Source organism: Dendroctonus ponderosae, unplaced genomic scaffold (genome assembly GCF_020466585.1).
Source record: "Dendroctonus ponderosae isolate FM_Combo_2020 unplaced genomic scaffold, Dpon_F_20191213v2 Dpon_F_20191213_5, whole genome shotgun sequence".
Taxonomy (NCBI): Eukaryota; Metazoa; Arthropoda; class Insecta; order Coleoptera; family Curculionidae; genus Dendroctonus; species Dendroctonus ponderosae.
Window position 1 is genome coordinate 10,675,233 of NW_026018715.1, and position 18,696 is coordinate 10,693,928.

General features: G+C 38.2%; 4 protein-coding genes across 4 annotated transcripts; 3 read left to right on the forward strand and 1 right to left on the reverse strand.

Moving 5' to 3' along the window:
* The first annotated feature begins 1,585 nt into the window (after positions 1-1,585).
* LOC125504580 (putative sugar lactone lactonase YvrE) lies at positions 1,586-3,155 on the forward strand. The gene is made up of 6 exons (XM_048666788.1): positions 1,586-1,733; positions 1,793-1,977; positions 2,030-2,224; positions 2,308-2,517; positions 2,594-2,732; positions 3,083-3,155. Exons 1-6 carry the CDS (start codon positions 1,586-1,588, stop codon positions 3,124-3,126), a joined length of 921 nt encoding a protein of 306 aa, XP_048522745.1. The 3' UTR covers positions 3,127-3,155.
* A 283-nt stretch (positions 3,156-3,438) lies between these two features.
* Positions 3,439-7,368, forward strand: LOC125504665 (regucalcin-like). The gene is made up of 5 exons (XM_048667015.1): positions 3,439-3,528; positions 3,736-3,917; positions 3,974-4,168; positions 6,724-6,999; positions 7,059-7,368. Exons 1-5 carry the CDS (start codon positions 3,473-3,475, stop codon positions 7,343-7,345), a joined length of 996 nt encoding a protein of 331 aa, XP_048522972.1. The 5' UTR covers positions 3,439-3,472; the 3' UTR covers positions 7,346-7,368.
* LOC125504664 (mitogen-activated protein kinase 1-like) lies at positions 7,362-13,191 on the reverse strand. Its single transcript, XM_048667014.1, has 8 exons — positions 12,699-13,191; positions 11,445-11,571; positions 10,930-11,040; positions 10,726-10,860; positions 10,465-10,581; positions 10,241-10,408; positions 9,970-10,158; positions 7,362-9,912 (listed from the first exon to the last, which is right to left on the reverse strand). The coding sequence occupies exons 1-8, from the start codon at positions 12,824-12,826 to the stop codon at positions 9,757-9,759; spliced, it is 1,131 nt and encodes a 376-aa protein (XP_048522971.1). The 5' UTR covers positions 12,827-13,191; the 3' UTR covers positions 7,362-9,756.
* Positions 13,192-13,428: 237 nt separating this feature from the next.
* Positions 13,429-18,402, forward strand: LOC125504663 (telomere length regulation protein TEL2 homolog). The gene is made up of 8 exons (XM_048667013.1): positions 13,429-13,634; positions 13,695-13,896; positions 13,951-14,221; positions 14,316-14,474; positions 14,529-14,680; positions 14,734-14,996; positions 15,058-15,380; positions 15,666-18,402. Exons 1-8 carry the CDS (start codon positions 13,585-13,587, stop codon positions 18,341-18,343), a joined length of 4,098 nt encoding a protein of 1,365 aa, XP_048522970.1. The 5' UTR covers positions 13,429-13,584; the 3' UTR covers positions 18,344-18,402.
* The last annotated feature ends 294 nt before the right edge of the window (positions 18,403-18,696 follow it).

The following is an 18,696-nucleotide window of genomic DNA, read 5'->3' on the forward strand; positions in this document are numbered from 1 at the left end:
AAATTAATTGTTATTAAAAACTGAGAAATTTGCAAAAAACTATATCAGAAATTCGGCAGCAATGTTTTTCAAGGTAATCTGCCTAATTAACATTGCGCAAATACCTGTGGCTTCGTAATTATTTAAAACTTCTGTAACCATGGAATTATACAGACTGACAATAAGATAGACAAGGATAAACGGTAAACTCAACAAGATTGTAGAGAACTTTTTTGATATCAAAAATTTTCGTAATTTGAAGCAAAGATCGTAATTTTTCTTTTTGAATGCTTAAGTATTCCAATAGGCTGCCAATCCAACGTGGGATTTTTTCAAAAGAATGCTTAATAACAAAGTTGAAATTCGATCTTCAACTGTTAATATCTTCTAGAAATTTTCGCAAAAAATTTTCCTATATTTTTTTCGTACTCCCCAAGAGAGCCTCTATCACCCCTTGAAAGGAATGACGCCAATTTTGAATCACCTAATATACTTAACGAAGAGTTTCTTGAACTGTTCTTAAGAACTAATAGGTTTAAAATTTAATATTCTCTACATATTCTACGCGTAAAAACAAAGCAGAAAATTTGCAGATAAATAAATAAAGAAACATTGCGCTTATGTTATATACAGGGGGTCAAAATGCGCAATTTTTTCCAGGTTTTTCTCAGCTTCTGGCCCTTATGATATATTCATCTAAAATTTGAAATTATTGCGAAAGTCTACAAGGGGTACATTTTTCAGGGTGCATGATCTCATATACTCCCCCAATGCGAAACGCCACTGGTATTTTGTTCTAGAAAATTTGAATTCCCCATTCACATTGAAAACTTTTTTACATCTTGCAATGTTTTCGTATCTGTGATCGTTTTCATGCTATTTGACGATGAATTATGACTAATAATGCAAAGCCACGAGTTGAAGAAGGCTAATAATAAGAACTACTTTACAAGAAATTGCAGCAGCAAAACTAAACATAGTTCAAATGAACATGAATTGAAAGCAAGCCTATAAAGCATTGTAATTTTTGGATTTATATTTTTTTTAAATTCCTGATACACACCCAAAATATTTTGAGAAGCGCCACTGATATTTTGTTCTGGAAAATTTGAATTTCCCATTTAATTTGGCAACTTTTTTGTCTTTCAGTTGTTGTCGCGTCGGTGATCGTTTTTATGTTACTTGATGATGAATGAGGATCTGGATGTTAAATTAAGAGTCGGTCAAGACTAATAGTCGCAATAATAATATTACCAGAAATTTCAACCTCAAAACTAAGCACAGTTCGAATTAACATGAACTGCAATCAAAATTAATATATGTTTAAAAAAACTATGTTCAAAAGAACTTCTTTGGCTACTACTTTGGCTCATAGACTGTGCACTTAAAATTAGGCAAACCCAATTTTGAATCACCCTGTATCAGTTAAAATTTAAAAAAATCTGCTAATATTTAAAAAAATTGAAAAATTAGAAAGAAAACTGGGCAGTTTCCCAAAATAAAATCTGACAAGTTTGAGCCGAATTTACATCTCGTGCAGATTTTCTACTTTCTCTTTCTTTACTTTCTTTCTAAGAAGCATAAAAAAATGTAAATCAATGCGGCAATGGCAGGTTTTAAAATAGGTGCTTTTAAATATTCGATTAGTATTAATTTAAAAACATTTTTCCAGACACTAACTACCGTTTCGCAACAATTCCCGCAGAGTCGATTCAACGATGGAAAAGCCGACAAACAGGGCCGAGTCTGGATAGGTAAGCCATTTAAAAACGTCGTTCTATTCTGGAAAAATGCGAATTTTGGCTGAATTAAGGCACAATGGGCTTTGAAAACCCACAAACGCGTTCATTGGACGCCAACCAAGGCATGCTGTACAAAATGACGAAAGACACTCTAATCAGCCCCAAAGTGGAAGTGGCCCCCGTCAACATCAGCAACGGACTTTGCTGGAACAAAGCCAACAATAAAATGTATTATATCGATTCGCCCACCCGAAAGGTAAGCTGGAAGATAACGAAGTTTTTCCATTATCAACTGGCTGGGGTTTTAGGTGGTGGAATATGACTTTGATGAGGAAAAAGGCGACATTTCCAATCCCAGGATAGCTGTGGACATCACAAAGTTTCCTTATGTAACTGGAAATCCTGATGGCATGACCATTGATCAGGACGACAATTTGTGGATCGCCCTGTATTATGGCGGATCAGTCATCAAAGCCAATCCAAGAAACGGCCAACTGTTGCAGGTAAGAAAGTTGCGTCTAATGGCTGTTGAGCGAAGATGGAACTCGGTGAAAATGGAAAATGGAAAACTTCCTGTTGTCTTCAGGTGGTACCGATTCCAGCCAGAGATGTAACTTCGGTGATTTGGGGCGGCCCAAACCTGGACATTCTCTTCGTAACCACATCCAGGTTTCACCTGTCCGACACGGAAAGGAAAATGTATCCAGCAGCCGGCAGTGTTTTCGCCGTTACGAACCTAAACCAAAAGGGCCTGGTTCCGAACTTTGCTGATTTGGTGAACAGTGTAAGAAGAGCAGTAAGTCTTAGCCAGCGCTGCTTTCCACCAACTTTGGCCCTTTTGCGACTGGTAACTAATTTTATGGACTTTCCAGAACCTGATCGCTGAAATTATACTGAACACTAACGAACTTTTTGCGCCTACTGTATCAAACGAAGTGGTCAGCTACGCGCCTGTAAGCAGCAACACTAATAACAATCCACAAACAAGGACTGTTGAAAGAGCTGACGTTCGTAAGTTTATGATTTAAAATCGTTCACATCCTGCATACGAATTAATCCAATAATTACTGGGTTTGCTTCACGCGCCTGATCCGGGTTGATGGATTTGTGATTGTTTTAAATCTAAATCTAATGATTAATAAAATCAAGGATTGATCTTCTAGTTGAGAATTTTGGTCTTCCAGTAAACTCCAAATGCAACTAAATTTTCTAGAGCATATTTGAGGATTATCGAATCCATTTTCTTCCAAATCCCCACTGATTTGAAAGCAAAATACGTGAAATGAACATAGTCAAGCACTTAAACCCAGCTTAGTGTTCATATAACGAAAACCCCCCGTTAAAACACTTTTTCTTTTCAGCTTTCTGGATGACAATGCTGAACACGATAAGGAGTATCTTCTAATTGGATGAAATAAATGGCTTTTATACGAATTTAGCGTTTTATTTCTGTAGTAGCTGTAGCTAATGGGAAATACCTTTGGTGACCTTTGGGGTTTAAAAACTGGCGTTTAAGGAGCCTAACTACTGGGAGGCCACGGAACCAATAGTTGTTTATTTTTTTATCATGACCACAAAACACCGATTTTTCCTTTGAAAATCAGGCTAAAACCGAGAAAATTTTAAACAAAAACCTGTAATTAACCGCAAAGAACCGGCACATATTAATAACTCTTTGTTGCTAAACACCGTTGGTGGGATTGCTAAGTTAAGCTCGGAATATACTGTTAAGATTTAGTCGATCCTCGCCAATGTTAACAATGTGGTTCTCTTTGGCTACTGTTAGTCTAGCCTGTTTGGTTCAAGGGTAAGACACATTTTTATGTAGAACCGTTAGAACAATGAGATAATTGGGAAATAATCTTCCATTCGACGCTTATTATAGCGTAATTTTCACAAACAATCTTAAGTGGAAATGACCTAATATCAGTTGTTTAACGCATCTCATCCAAAGTGGCTGCCTCAGATAATTAGTTCTGGTTATTGAAGCGGGAATAAAAAAATCTCTTTTAAGCATCATGTCGACGGAATTCGATGGACCTTCGATCATCCAGGTGAGCGACCCCGTTACAATGGGAGAATCCCCGGTATGGGATCGACGACTGGGAAAATTGCTGTTTGTGGATATCCACAAGGGAAGAGTCATGGCTTATGATTTCGAGAAAAAAACCACTGATATTGCTGCGGAATTTCCAGGTAAGAATATTCACCGCAAACTGAACCAAAGGCCCAACAAAAGTTTTTCTTCAAAGGACATGACCTGACGCCAATAATTCTGTACAAAAATAGCCCCAATGTCCTGGTGGCCGGCTTGGGCAGGAATTTGGCGAAAATCGCGCTCTATAACAAATTAGCAGACCCGGAAATTCTGCACACAGTGCAACATGATAAACCCAAGAATCGGTTCAACGATGGAAAAGCTGATAGCAGGGGGCGAGTTTGGATCGGTAAGTTAACCACCAGAAAAATCGATTAAAAAAGATGTTTAAAGCGTTTAACGCCCTGTACATAAAAGGTTAATGCTGAAATTTGACGACTTTCAATTTGGATATATTAAGCTCAATATTGAGAACCAGAACCAAAGAAACAAGCATGTTTTGTGGAAACTCCAGTTCGATTTTTCTTATGGAACTGGCTCAACTTTTCTATTTTATTGCGGTGCGCCGCTGGTGGAATCTAAATAACAAAATCAAATTTCCGGTTTGTTAGAAACGTTTTCACTCGAACGTCTCTCAAGGTTTTGTGGTATCTTCGACCGCTATCGACAAAAAATCATCAAAGACGATTTTCACACATTCCCAGAATCAGTGCGCAGAAGTACTTGATTATAAGTAATCGCAAAAACTCGGCGAACTACAGAGGAACCACTTATAGCTTTTTTTGTAACCAAAACATTTGAGATTTTCTATACTGTAGGCCTGAGTAACACTGTGTTGAGTTGCGCTTTTGAGTTGATGCCCTTCTCTGAGTTAATGAGTTATAACTCATCGGTGAATGAGTCATAACTAATTTATTACAGCGGATTAAAGATGAAAGAGTATCGTTTTTCCAGCAACGGCTCTGAGTTACTGAGTACCAAGCCATTTGCGCAGCACTGCTCCAACACCTAAAAATTCACTGAGTTACCTTTTCTGTAGAAACGATTGCTTAAAAATGCGCTTTTCTGGTTTTTGGTTTAAAACGAGAAAAGTCGGAAATTTTGAAGAAACTTTTGCCTTCTCTGACTGAAAGTGAAGAAACCGGAATTAAAAATAGTTAAATTATTCACAGCGATTAAGTTGGCGAATTTTCCAAATAGCTGATTATAAAGTTTCGCTTGTTCTCTTCGGAAAAATGTTTTTGAGAAAAATCCAGAAAAAATTATTAGGGTTTTGTCCAAAATTCGAAGCTACAAAAGTTTTTAAAAAATCTCGTGTTCCAATAGAATGTATTTGATAATTGGTCACAGAAAATACCTGAATATTGTCAGTGTTTGCGTGCTGAGCAAGAAAAACTTTGCTAAAACTGGAAAGACCCGAAATTTTAAATAAACTTTAAAATACTTTAGAGCGATGAGGGTAGCGAATTTTCCAAATATTTTTTTGCAAACTGTTGCTCTGGTCGGTTTTTCAAGATAATCTTATTTACTTTGGGAAAAAAGTAAATACAATTATTTGGTTTTTGTGCCAAATTCGAAGCTCAAAAGGGCTTTCTAAAATATCCTGCAAAGCGATGCATGAGACCAATTTTTTAACTAAATTAATGGTGCCGTTTTTGGCTGAAAAGGCCCCATGGTTGTCGCAAAAGAAGAAAAGCATCAGAAAATAATGGATTTTTTACGCTTTCGATTAAACACAAGTTTTGGAGAAAACCTTAATAATTTTCCGGAAAAAATGGGGAAACTTATTTTCGTTTTTATCCCGCATTCGACGCTGTAAAAGGTTTTTGTAAAATTCCTTCAGCTATAAATTTATCTTTTTAAGTGAAACTCTATAAAATAGAACGTTTTTGAGTATAAACTAAAGCGAAAAAAAAATCGATGAAAACTAAAATCGAGTTTTTAAACCAACTCTACAGTCTTCAGAGGGCTGGGGGTGATGAGTTTTTATAAACTGTTATATTCTGTATGCCTTTATTCTGTTTCTGCTTTTTAATCAAAAATTAGTTGATTTTTGTACTAAATTTGAAGCTAAAAAAGGATTTTAATACTTTTTACGAAACGACGAATGAGGCGTGTTGTAATATAATTTATTTTACAATTTTTCGCGGAAAATTTCCTTAGATTGTCAGTATTTTTACGTGAAACATTAGAAAAATGAGTGATTAGAAGAAACAGTAACTGTGCTAAAACTGGGAAATTCTGAAAAAACTAAAAGTACATATTGTTAATAAATGGCCTCTAAAATAAAGCGAAGAACAACTTAACAAAAAAATCAATTTTTTTGCCAGCAACGGAACTGAGTTACTGTGCCGCTGCGTTGGGTTGGCGCACAATGCCAGTACGCAGCACTGCGCCAACTACAAAAAATTCAGAGTTACCCAGGCCTACTATAATAAAGTAAGCACTGTCCCATATGAGACGTACGAAGTACATGTTTTTACTGCTTCTGTGAAAAAAGCACAATAGACCAAGATGTGTTTTTAAACTGATCGGAAAATAGGTTTTGCATTTTCAAATTTAGCAGCGCTGAACTTAAAAAATTTGAAAGAGAAATGAGAGCGTCGTCTTTCATAAAATACCATTCTGTAAAATCTCACAATACTGTTCCTAATGCCGAATAAATTGCAATACATAAACATTTAGAAAACCGCAGAAGCCATAAAGATTTTTTTTATCTTCAGTATTCAACAAACATTTCTGCGGTTGTTTTTTTGAAAAATGGCTTATGCTCCAGTGTCTACATAATTGGTCATTTCATGTGGTAGATAAATCATAGTACCTTTTTTGCCACAAATACCTCAACAATTCCTTGCGCTATTAAAACATCACGCACTGTTGAATCCTATACCCGGCAAACTTTAGGTACGATAGGAGATGAGCCATCCCGAGGCAAACTGGACCTTAATGCAGCCGCTCTGTTCAAATTTACCAAAGGCAATGTGACTAATCCGACAGTAATGATCCCAAAAGTAAGCGTTAGTAACGGAATTGCATGGAACCAGGATGGTACGGAATTGTACTACATTGATACACCCAGCGAAGAAATTGTTAAGTATGACTACTATTCGGAATCTGGAAATATTGCCAACAAAACCGTCGTGTTCAGCACCAAAGGAAAAGGATTAGGGTATCCGGATGGTACGTAAACCTTCCCAAACTGTTTATTTTTCCTACTCTATTAAACCCCTGGCTTATAGGTATGACCATAGACGAAGATGGTAATCTATGGGTGGCTCTTTACGCTGGAGGCTCAGTGATTCAAATTAACCCTTCCAATAGGACGTTAATCAGACGAATCCCCATTCCTGCTCAGTTTACCACGTCAGTAGCGTGGGGCGGGCCTAATCTAGACGTTCTTTTCGTAACCACTGCAAGGAGGTATTTGACTCCCGAAGAACTGCAAGGGCAACCAGGTGCAGGCAGTTTGTACGCGATCACTGGTTTAGGCACTAGAGGGCTTCCCGATTTTGAGGCAGATGTTTGAGAAATAAAAGTCCTTATTCATTATATAGGCAGATTTATTTTGTTTTAATAGATACACGTAATAAGAATTACAATCTGAGAACTACCATAATGCAATATTACGTAACAGTATATATGTAACAACATTTAGGCCTTTTATTAATAGCTATTCTGATATTGGTACCAAGAGACACATGGAAAATGTTCAATTGACTTTCTGTTCTCAACCTGCTCATCAAACAGCCGAGTTGGATTTCACTGACCGTTTGTTTTAGAAAAATATGTGTTAACTGTTTAATCACAACGCTGTGTTTCATCATTAATCAACCCGCTAATAGTGATTACATATTTTAAGTATATATAAAAAACTGTTAAGAAATGCTTCTGTCCAAAAAGGCATCAAACTAAGGAATGAAAATCAAAATCTTTAAACTACTAAGTAGTCGATGAGCCTGAAACATGTTTCTCTTAGTCTGGCTGGAAAAGTGTAGTGATGAGCGAATTCCACATAAAACCCGCCCTTCATTTCTAGTCAATGAAAACTTACAAACCCGATTTAGAATGTTTGCAAATTTGCCCATCACTTTCATCATTTAGCTTGAGTAACAGCGTTCATATTAGGAAGAAAAAACACCGATATTAAAGTCGAGGAATTATCGATATAAAAACATCTAATATAATGAGTATTCGCAGACTGCGAATATTAAGTGAAAAGGCGAAGTTGTCGCTTATTGTGTTATCATGCTCACAATAATAGTAAATAACATTTGCCATGCATACATAAGGGCGAAGCTGATGAGCAGTTATTAACCAATCGACCTTAGCTGCTCTAAAAACTAAACCGATACTTGGATAAAATCTCCAGACAGTTGTTTAATTTCAATTAGAGAACAGAAATAAGTTAAAAAGAAATATTGATGGTTTTTAATAAAACGAGAAATTTTTAGTGATTAGTTAATAACCGGAACATGCAGCTCAAAAACATTTTCATATGGTACCTATCTACATATTTTGAAAAGGGACGATATTCTTAAATAGGTTTGTGATCAAGGTAGATACAGTTGCGATATTTCCTATGAGGAAACTCCCAGTTAAGACCGAGGTATAGGAATTAAGAAGAGAAACATGTAATTAATTCACATTCAAATGGGTATTTTAAAAAGTCCTACTTCTACTTCCCTGTATTGATATAAATCTGAATTTACTGTTTAAAAAGCAAACAGTTACAAACACACAGGTGCGGCATGCGAATGTTCACGGCGCATCATTATACATATAATCATTACCAGTGAACGATCGTTTACCAAACCTGCAAATAAACATGTATATAATACAAATAAAATTGATATGATTGCGCTTAAAACTGATTTCCGCACAATCTGAGCAAAGTAAATCATAACACGAACTAAAAGACCAAAAGCAACTGTACATGATAAAGTTTGCGACTAAAACACATCTTCGCTTTACTAGCAAAACCGAAACGAAACGTTATCTAAAACACAGAAAGCCTGTGCGTATTTCGGACACAACCATATATTACGATTTACAAAACCTACGTTTCAAAAATAGATTGTTTTCTCTCATTGCTTTCAATAAAGACCTAGCGATTTAACGGAATTACTATAATGCGCCTGTACAATTTAGCTTAGAAACTCATGTGCATATGGGATATAAAGCTTTAGATTAGATTAAAACTGTTCTGGAGACTATGATGAAGGATAATGATGGAATAAATTGTTTGTGTTTTTCTTGAATAAAATGAGCCACTTTTTCACTATCCCATACAAGCAGAGTAGCTGCTTTTTAAGATCGAATAATTTGTGCAAACGACAAAAAAGGTGCACTCAAATCAATCGATGACCAAAATTAAAAGTGGGCGTTAAGTTTTCCTTACATGAATATACAGAGTGATGGAAAACCAATTTTGCGCCTAGTTTCAACGTTTTGAAGCCGAAATAAAAAAAAACATTGCGGCAAAGTACAGTAGTTGAAAGAAAATTGCAATTTGTCTTGAGATTGACTTTCATGCACCTACAATTGGAACATTCTAGTTTTCACTAGTTGAGCCTTGTTAATGGTACCTTTGCAAGCCTTTCAGCAAGTAAACAAGTTGTATAAATCTTTTATCTGCTAACATTATGGAATTCTTAAAACCATTCAAATATCCAGCACGTAAACATGTTCGGCAATAAACAGATGGAATATCAACAAAAAAACGTGCTAATGACAAAAAACCTTCACCGAAAAGACTGACTTTGGCCCTGATTAGAGCCAGTAATAATAAATAAAACATATGGATTTACTTGAAAGTCTACAATACTGCATAGGGGGGAAAAATCAGTTTACCTGTTTTATTGCACTGAAGCTTATACAATATTATAGACCTTCGTTTGCAGGTGTTTGTTTTAAGTCTTAAATGCTCATTTCAAATGACTATGACGTATTCATTGCTTGATCCTGCCGTTTCTGATCGTCGTGCTGTTGCCTGTGTTTAAACAAGAGCGTCTCTTCGAAAATCAATTTCTTCAGTTGGTCTTTCGGAAGATCGTCAAGCTCTGTATCAAACCTGAACGGTTGCTCTGCAACCGGCTGAAGAAAAAGACATTTTTGTAGGGCTTCAGGCGAACAACTCAACCAAAGGCCTACCTCATCAGACGGTTCGTAATACTGTTCTAAATAAGGATGCGCCAATGCGCCTTCAACCCCAATTCGACGATGGGGATTGAAAGTCAGCATCTTATCCAACAGATCCAGAGCTCTGGGATCGGCATGCGGATACAGTTTGGCCCAAGGAACTTTTGGTTTGTACGGTAAAGACTGTAAGTAACTTCTGGCCTATTTTCCAGAAAACACAGTAAAATACATGTGGCCGAGAAGCGCAGTTAAGCACTGAAATATCCAACAAGTTTCAACCAACCTTTTCATTGATAATGCAGTTTAAATCTTCTTGAGATGGTGAACCCAATACTCCCAATATATGGTTCAACTGATCTAAGTAGTGTTTTCCCGGGAATATCGGCCTGTTTGCCAACATTTCCGCTAGAATACAACCGACTGACCATATGTCAATTGACTTTGTGTAACCCTGCAATATATATTATATATTGCATCAACCAGTTGCATGTTTACGCGTTTTAGTACCTTTGAATTGAGCATTATTTCGGGAGCTCGGTACCATCGAGTCGCCACATATTCGGTAAGAAATCCTGTGTGGTCGTGCTCTGGATCAGCAACTCTAGCTAACCCAAAGTCGCAGATCTATAAATAGTATTCGGGATTTTATGCGACTATACAAAAACCATCACCAATTGATTGTAATCAAGCGCACAGACAGGAATAAGTAAGTGCGATCAAGCCTCACTTAAATATTTTAAAGCTCAAGACCTACATGAGGGTACTCACTTTGAGGTCGCATGTGGTGTTTAGTAGTAAATTGCTGGGCTTCAAGTCTCTATGTAGCACATTGGCGGAGTGAATATATTTTAATCCACGAAGGATCTGATATAGAAAGTAACATATGTGGTCGTTACTCAGTCTCTACAATTAAGAATCCGCCTTTATTATCTGCTTAAAATTGGATTTCAGTTCTGAGTTTTGAGAACATACCTGAGTTTTGAGTAGTTTGTAGAGATCGGTTTCCATGAGACATTGTACGATGTACACGTCTCGCATCTGATCTATATTTACAGCCCGAAGTATATCTCGGATATCAATTATCTGCAAAATGCAACGATTTCAAAAAATGCACTCTATAATTGAATCGAGACATTAAAAATTATTAAATTAGTTCGGTTCTCCTACATATTGTAGGTAGGTACTTCGATTTAATCAATAAAAATAGGCTCAAATATCCAATCAACTACATTGTAGTATTTTACGTCAGCAGGGAGCAAGTGAAGTGAAAATCCTGCAGGATCGAATTCCATTTGCGTCCGTCGAAACCTAATAACGCCCGATAAATTCACGAAGCGAAATAACTGCGTGTGTAATCAATGGAAATAAAGTGGGTTGATCAATGGAAATTGCGTCTCGTGTCTTAACAAAAAAAACTAATAGTTTCTTTTTGAATCTTTAAACGAATGGATAAAATGCGTTACATTCGCTCATCTGCAGTTACTTACATTTTCATGCTTAAACCTGGTGAGGATTTTTATTTCCCGCAGAGTTCTCTGACAATAGGTCTGATGCTCAAACGGGGAAATCTTCTTTATGGCAACTTTGGTATTTGTGAGGACATCATTCGCCGATCTTGAAACCAAAATTAAATACAATTAATTGAATCGCAAATGCCCTTTATTCAATATTCAAGCATCACTAATCCCCTGTTGAATGAAAAACAGTTATTCCCATCTGCCCAGACAGCCTATTCTAGGAGGCGAACGACTTCAAAGAAGCATCGGCGGCTATCCGATGTTTTTTCTTTTTAGCGGCGAAAGTTATCGAGCTATTAAACCGCATTGCGTCGTGCTGTAATATGTATTGACAGTAGAATTTCTTCGCCATCAAATTAAAATAAGAATGTTTATATAACAGCAGACGATTCAATTAGAAGGCTATTAGGATGAGTCTGGGACATGTGTACACTTTCTGGCTGGCTGGATAAGTGTTTACTTTGCGATATGCACTCACAAGTTTGGCAATAAAAACGAAAACGATAAATAGCAAATACGGTTTCCCCTTGAAGCTTTCAGGGAGATTAGTTAAAATGGAATGGCTCGAGTGCTCAGATAAAAAATAATCAAACTAGGGAGTGATTTATCCACTTGTGGTTAAACTGATTGCACTACATGCATATCTTTTTTAACTGTTTCCAGTGTTTATCGGCCAGAATCCTTATTAGTTATAGCAAACTATTGGCCAAATTGCAAGACTGCTTCTAGGAAGGTTTTCTCTATTTTAGCACAAAAAGTTTCAGTTTCAATCTGTTAAAGGCAAATCTGTTAAAGGTGTACCTACTTTTAAAATTAAGCACCTCTAGGCGAAGCTCAAATAAAATTACATTTCACACGAATGTTTGCAGTAGATAGTTACACAGTTGACAATCTGATAAGACTTAAAATCCCAAGTTGGCACTTAGGAAATTCCTGACTAGGCAGACTAGCAACTAATAATAATATAATTAATAGGTAGTAAGTAGATGCATATGAGACAAATCCAAAACTGATAAAGAACTCAAAACATCCATCTGTTGCCTGCATTCATGAGTGTGGACCTTTCGGAACCCAAAACACTACTTAAATAGTATACAATACACATAAAATATCGAGATATCACTAGACTATTAGTCTAAAAGACTGGACTAAAAGGCAGGACAATTTACTGGTTAGTATTCCATAGAATATTGGGACCCCCAAATGAAAACTGGAAAAACTTACACGACCATTCCATAGGCACCTTCCCCGATATAGGACAGGTTGGTGTAACGGGGTCCCACCTCAAAGATTTGGCCCCTAACGATGACGGCGTTTGGGTTCGTACTAGACACACCTGTAGCTTCCGCCATTTTTGCCCGAACGAGACTACACTAAACGAGTTACCGGTAACAAGTAATATTGCGGAAAGTGCTGCAAATTACTACAAACGAACGCGAAGAGTGCCCCCAAAGGGCCGGCTTACATTAATCGATTTGAAGAGAATCGCGGGTCACCTAGTATAACTGTGTGAATGAAGCCGATTTTTCCACTAACACCCGCTACGATTTTACGAGATTTAAAACGGAGCATGTAAATAGAATCATCACTTTAACATTTCTGTAGTAAAATTACCGTAGTTTCAGAAATAGTGAGCCGAGAAAGATTATTGATTGTGGAAAGCTGGAAATTGACACTGACATCGCGACATTTTCACCGACACGTATGACGGTTTGGCGTTTTATCAATAGAGGTATAAAAGCCAACAAACTGACCCGAAAATTAGCGCAAATTAACCGCTTAAGATAAAATGTGCCTTAAAAATCTCGCTTTCTCTAGAATACCTCAGGGATCAAATCCTCAACTTTTTCTAGTTATTTAAGCTTCAGCTTATTTTTAAAAATACCCGCTTTTAGTTAGCTTCAGACGACGTCATCACCCGCGGATAAGAAATGCATTTATAAGTCTATGGAATTTTTCGTGTTTGTCAAATACACTGACGGCCATCAACTATGGTCGATTAGCCAAATCCAGTCATTACTACTTGGCAGTTTTCGTATATAAATCTTTATTAAACCCTTTTTATTCAATTCTTTTCCGTTTACGCAAAAAGCAATTAATACAGTTCGATATGGAGAGCTTATTCAGTATGTGGAAAGTGCGCGAAATCGCTGATAAAGTGTAAGAAACATTTCATGCGTTCCAAATGAAAGTCTTTTTGATGTTTTTATACCGTTCTAGGACAAATGTTGTAATGAATTACACAGAAATCGAGGCGAAAGTGCGAGAAGCCACCAACGATGAGGCGTGGGGCCCCACCGGGGCGCTTATGCAGGAACTCGCTCATGCAACATTCACCTACGAACACTTCCCAGAAGTTTTGTCTATGCTCTGGAAACGTATGTTGCAGGACAGCAAACAGCACTGGCGGCGAACGTACAAGGTACTGAGCGCTCTTTGAAGCTGAAATCGTTACTAAAAGCCTGAATTCTTACAGTCCTTGCTAGTGTTGAACTATTTAATAAAAAATGGGTCCGAGAGAGTGGTCACATCTGCAAGGGAGCACATCTACGATCTGCGATCACTGGAAAACTATACATTTATTGATGAGAATGGAAAGGACCAGGGTGTTAACATCAGGCACAAAGTCAAGGAACTGATAGACTTTGTGCAAGACGACGACAGGCTGCGTGAGGAGAGGAAAAAGGCCAAGAAAAACAAAGACAAATACATTGGAATGAGCTCAGATATGATGGGAATGAAATTTGGTGAGTAGATTTTACAACTAGTAACGCTTAAATAGTTGACTAATGCCCGTAAATTCCAAGTCACAAAGCATTGCAACTTCAAATTTTATTACAGGTTCCGGTGCTGAAAAGTGGGATGAGAAACCTTACACTAAAAACGATTTCGGTGACAATAATTGGGATGACCACTCCAACGGAAGATACCGCGATAAGTCTTATGATGAAGATATTGATAGGGAAGCCATTGATAGTGACGATGACCGATCGTCCAGAGGTAAGCCAACTTTATATTCACGTTGAGGGCAAAGTCAAATTTAAAAAAAATTAGGCGGAACCAGTAGTGCGAATAGATATAAAGATGAAGGAGGACCGGGCAGTCCTCCCGCTTCCACACCTACATATCCCGAAAAGAAGGTGAACTTAGTTCTTAACTCAACCATCACAGCATCACCGAAAAAGACTCAGAAAACTCTAAAAAAGGTAATAGAAGTTCTTAAAAACTAGTAGTTAATTAGAAAGGCGAAAACCTGTAGGTTGACTTGGGAGCGGCCGCTAACTTTGGCAGAGACGCCACGCAAAGCCCCCTGCCTAGGCCTCCAAGTGGGGGAGCTTCCGATTTATTTGACGACTTCGACCCCAGAGCTTCTGAAAAAATCGTTCGAGCAACTGACAATGAGTTTGGTGACTTTGAGGTAGTTTTTAATAACCCTCCGCCCGTTCAAACCTCTTCAGTTGCCGCTAGCAAACCTGAGGACGATTTTGCAGACTTCAGTTCAGCGTTTTCCACTTCCAGCAGGTAGAAACTCCGATCAGGCTAATCAATTTTGAAGATTAACGTGTGATTTTATTAATTTCAGTACTGCTCCCTCCAGTTTGCTCACATCGCCTACAACTCCAACTGTTTTACCAAACATTATTTCTCCTACTATGGGGGTTTCCAACTCATTGCTGTCCATGGGCCCAAATCTTCTCGGGGGGCTAGATCAACCTACCTTAGGAGGCCAAACTAGTCTTCTGGGGCCTACACCTGCTCAACCCGCCCCTGTGGTAGCACCAAAGGACGATTTACTAGGAGATTTTAGCAGCATGAGCATACAGCCGCAAATAGTTAGCAACAATTTGAACAACAATTTCAATGATGGCTTCCTGGGCGGGCCTGCGTTGTTGGACAATTTTAATGGTAAGTGAAATACGTTGCAGAAATTTACTGCGTCATAGTGGCAAGGTAACCGAATTCCGAATTTAGACAAAATAAGAGTTTTCTCAATGTGATATAAATGATGTTTTATATGGGGGTTGCTTGCGTTAGTTTATAAATGTTTCCGGTGGTTCGGCGCGTTTTACCACCGTAATCCGTTTAGCAAAAACGAGTCTTTGTGTGTTCTCTCAGACTCTTCGCATTTGCGATTTTTTCGCCTATAGTGCTAATACAATATGGGAAATTCACTGAATTTTCCCATTGCAGATGGTAAATCCAGTCAGCCACGCCTGTTAAGGCACAAAAAGACAAGATTGCAAAAGGACCTAGAACAAGTGACTATTCCAGTAATAGACCATCTGATAAAAGTGAAGAAAATTGCGTCGCAATCTGATATAGACCTCATTATGGAACAGCTAAATAGCGTTCTGAATCATTATCCCGCAACAGTAAATATATATAAACTGCAAGGCCTGGATGATATTTCTTATGATGAGTATGTAGATAAATGGTTTGCTGTGCTCCTAGAAGAGCTGGTGAGATTGTTTGACCACAGCTTTCCTTTCAAAGATGGGAAAATCTACCAAGTTGTAGGCAAGCTGTTCAGTATTCCGGATAGTAGTTTTTTTGAGGCCAGTCTAGAGGTGCTGGTTAAAAGCCTAAAGGGCAAAACATCGGCGAAAAGCGCCGTGGGCTGCCTGCAAGTTTTACTGCAGGCCGAAGGCCTCTTTGCATGCATTGTTTCCTCTAGCTTTAGTCCGAAAGATCACTGGGAACACATTGTTAAGCTTATAGTGTCTTTACCCGCTAGAGTGGCCAATTGCTTGGAGCGAGAAACACCCGATTTTTTCTCAAATCAACAGTTTGCAAACTTGCTACTGTACAATTTCCTCAAAAGTTTTGAGTTTGCTGCCCTGATAGTTCACGCAGAGTCAAAGCTACAAAACCGAGTAATATTCACGAATGTAGCTCATCTTTTAAGTCAGATAATCGTCAACTTTAATGAGCGAAACAATTGCAATGGACTCGACCAATTCGTCTTCATTCTCGGGTTGATTACGAGCACAAAGTCCGAGAAAACTGGGTGTTATCAAAGCCTGCTTTACGGCATTTTGAACTGTCTTTATAGGCCAGCAGTGGAAATTCTGGCTAAAACTTGCCTAACGAAACTGGACCCCAAAGCGGTTTCAATGAAAAGTCTACTAGGCAAAGAACTATTGAAAAATCCAGACTGGAAATACGTGCTGTGCACCAAGCTGCCGTTGCTCAGTTTTATCGAGAAGGATCATGAGAACTTTGTGACTAATTTGGTGTCCTATTTAGGAAGTGTTTCCCATAGCGAACTGGTTCGACTGTTTTCCAACTTGGTGGTGATTTGGTCGAGTAAATCCTCCTTGAACCGCACAAGTGTTGAACATCATGTGCTAATATCAAAGTTCATAGTATGTATAGTGAATTGCCTAAAGCAAATCGGTCTGAGCGAATTTGAGAGAAATACAATCAAAGAGAGCGTTTATCGTGGCTTGCCAATCCATCTGGAAAGCACTGTGGATGCAATCAGCAACTCTGGCAAGAAAACCGGTGAAATAGTTGTGAACTTTTTGAATGAAGAAACCGACTTGGCCAATCCGTTGAAGTTTGAGTATGATAGATTGAGCAAAGAAACACTAGAATTCATCAAGCAGCTTGAATACTTTCAGAGTTTGGACTTTGAAGAAGTTTATCGAGCAAAAAATAGCAGCTTTGATGTAGACGCAGAGCTGCTGAAGTTGAGCAAAAGTGAATCTCCTATTGAATATGTGCCTCCTCACCGAGTGTTTCGAAGCCACCCGGAAAAAATACAGTCCAATGAAATTGTTATTTCGCATTATGTGAAGCCGACAGAACGCACCATTAACATCATCGACAATAATTTGGAATTGGACTCAGACGACGAATTCGAGCCTTACGATTTAAGCAATGATGATACAGGGTCTGAAAAACCTCCACCGGCCTACTTGCGGGACGTCATAGAAAATTTGCTGGAAACCGATGATCCAGTTGTGTTCGACATAACTCTTCAGCATTGCGAATCGCTGGTCAAACAGCAACTGCCTGATGATGATGCTAGTATTGGGCTCGAATTGCTGCAAATACTCATCACACTCGACTGCAAATTCTATATGGAAAACTTCAATATGCTGGTGTTTCAGAGCTGCGTGGCCATCACTTGCGTGTATCCTGCAGCTTATGCGGAGTATCTGTGCAAGGAAGTGCATGCTGAGATTGGGAAATACTCTGTAGTGCACCGCATATTGATGTTGGATATTCTGCGACAAGCCAGCAAGAGTTTGTCGAGTTTTTCGAGCGAAAACACTCAGAATGGGAACAGCAAACACGCTATTGCTTCCGATGTTGTTAGGAAGCGGCTGGAAAGCAAAACCCGGTACTTTCACCAGAGCAAAGTAATACCCAAAGCCGAACAGATAAATAGATTTGCTGAAGTAGCGGGCTACTTTTTCTTTCCTTTGATATACGGCTACAACCAAAACGTGCTTTTGACTCAACCAATCACGAAAAACTCCGATGATTATCTGCTGCTGGTACATTTCGTCGAAACATTGGCCATCATCATGTTCTGCGCCCAAAACTGCAACATCAGCATCCGAATGGCCAAAGAGGCGCTCCAGTTCTCGTGGTTCCTGCGCTTTCATAAAGACGTGAAGGTGCGAATGGCCGTATTTAATCTCATCGGGGCGATACTTTTAACCGTTCCACAAGCCCTTCTTATACAGAACTTCGTTAGTGAGCTGTTAGAGCTGCATTTGTGGCTGGTCGAGTTACTCAATCCAAACGTAAACCGAGGCGAACCGAATGATGAATGCAGGCGTTTAATTTCTAGCACTGTTTTCCTGCTTCAAAATGTCTTAAAAGTCGATCTGGAGGAAGCAGATGAATGCTCATAGTTTTGTTTGTGTAATTTATTGTTCTTTATTAAAGTCCTGCTTTTGAGGTTTGAATTATTTTTTTTTTGTTTTATTTATACCAATTTCCCAATGTTAGAAGAAACCCATCCGGAAAATAGAGCCATCTTAAAATGTTTATCTAGTTGACTTGAAGATGGTTTCAATCATTTAAAACGCGAATTTCACATCGATTTATTATGAACAATGGAGTTTTTGAACAAAAAACCCAGGGATTTGGAACCTTATTTGATTTCCTATGAGTGATAAGATATTCTTATCGCAATTACTTTTGTGAAATAGGCTCAGCTTGCGTCTATAGTCAATATTTGGTTTAGTTAATCGCATTTTGAGAT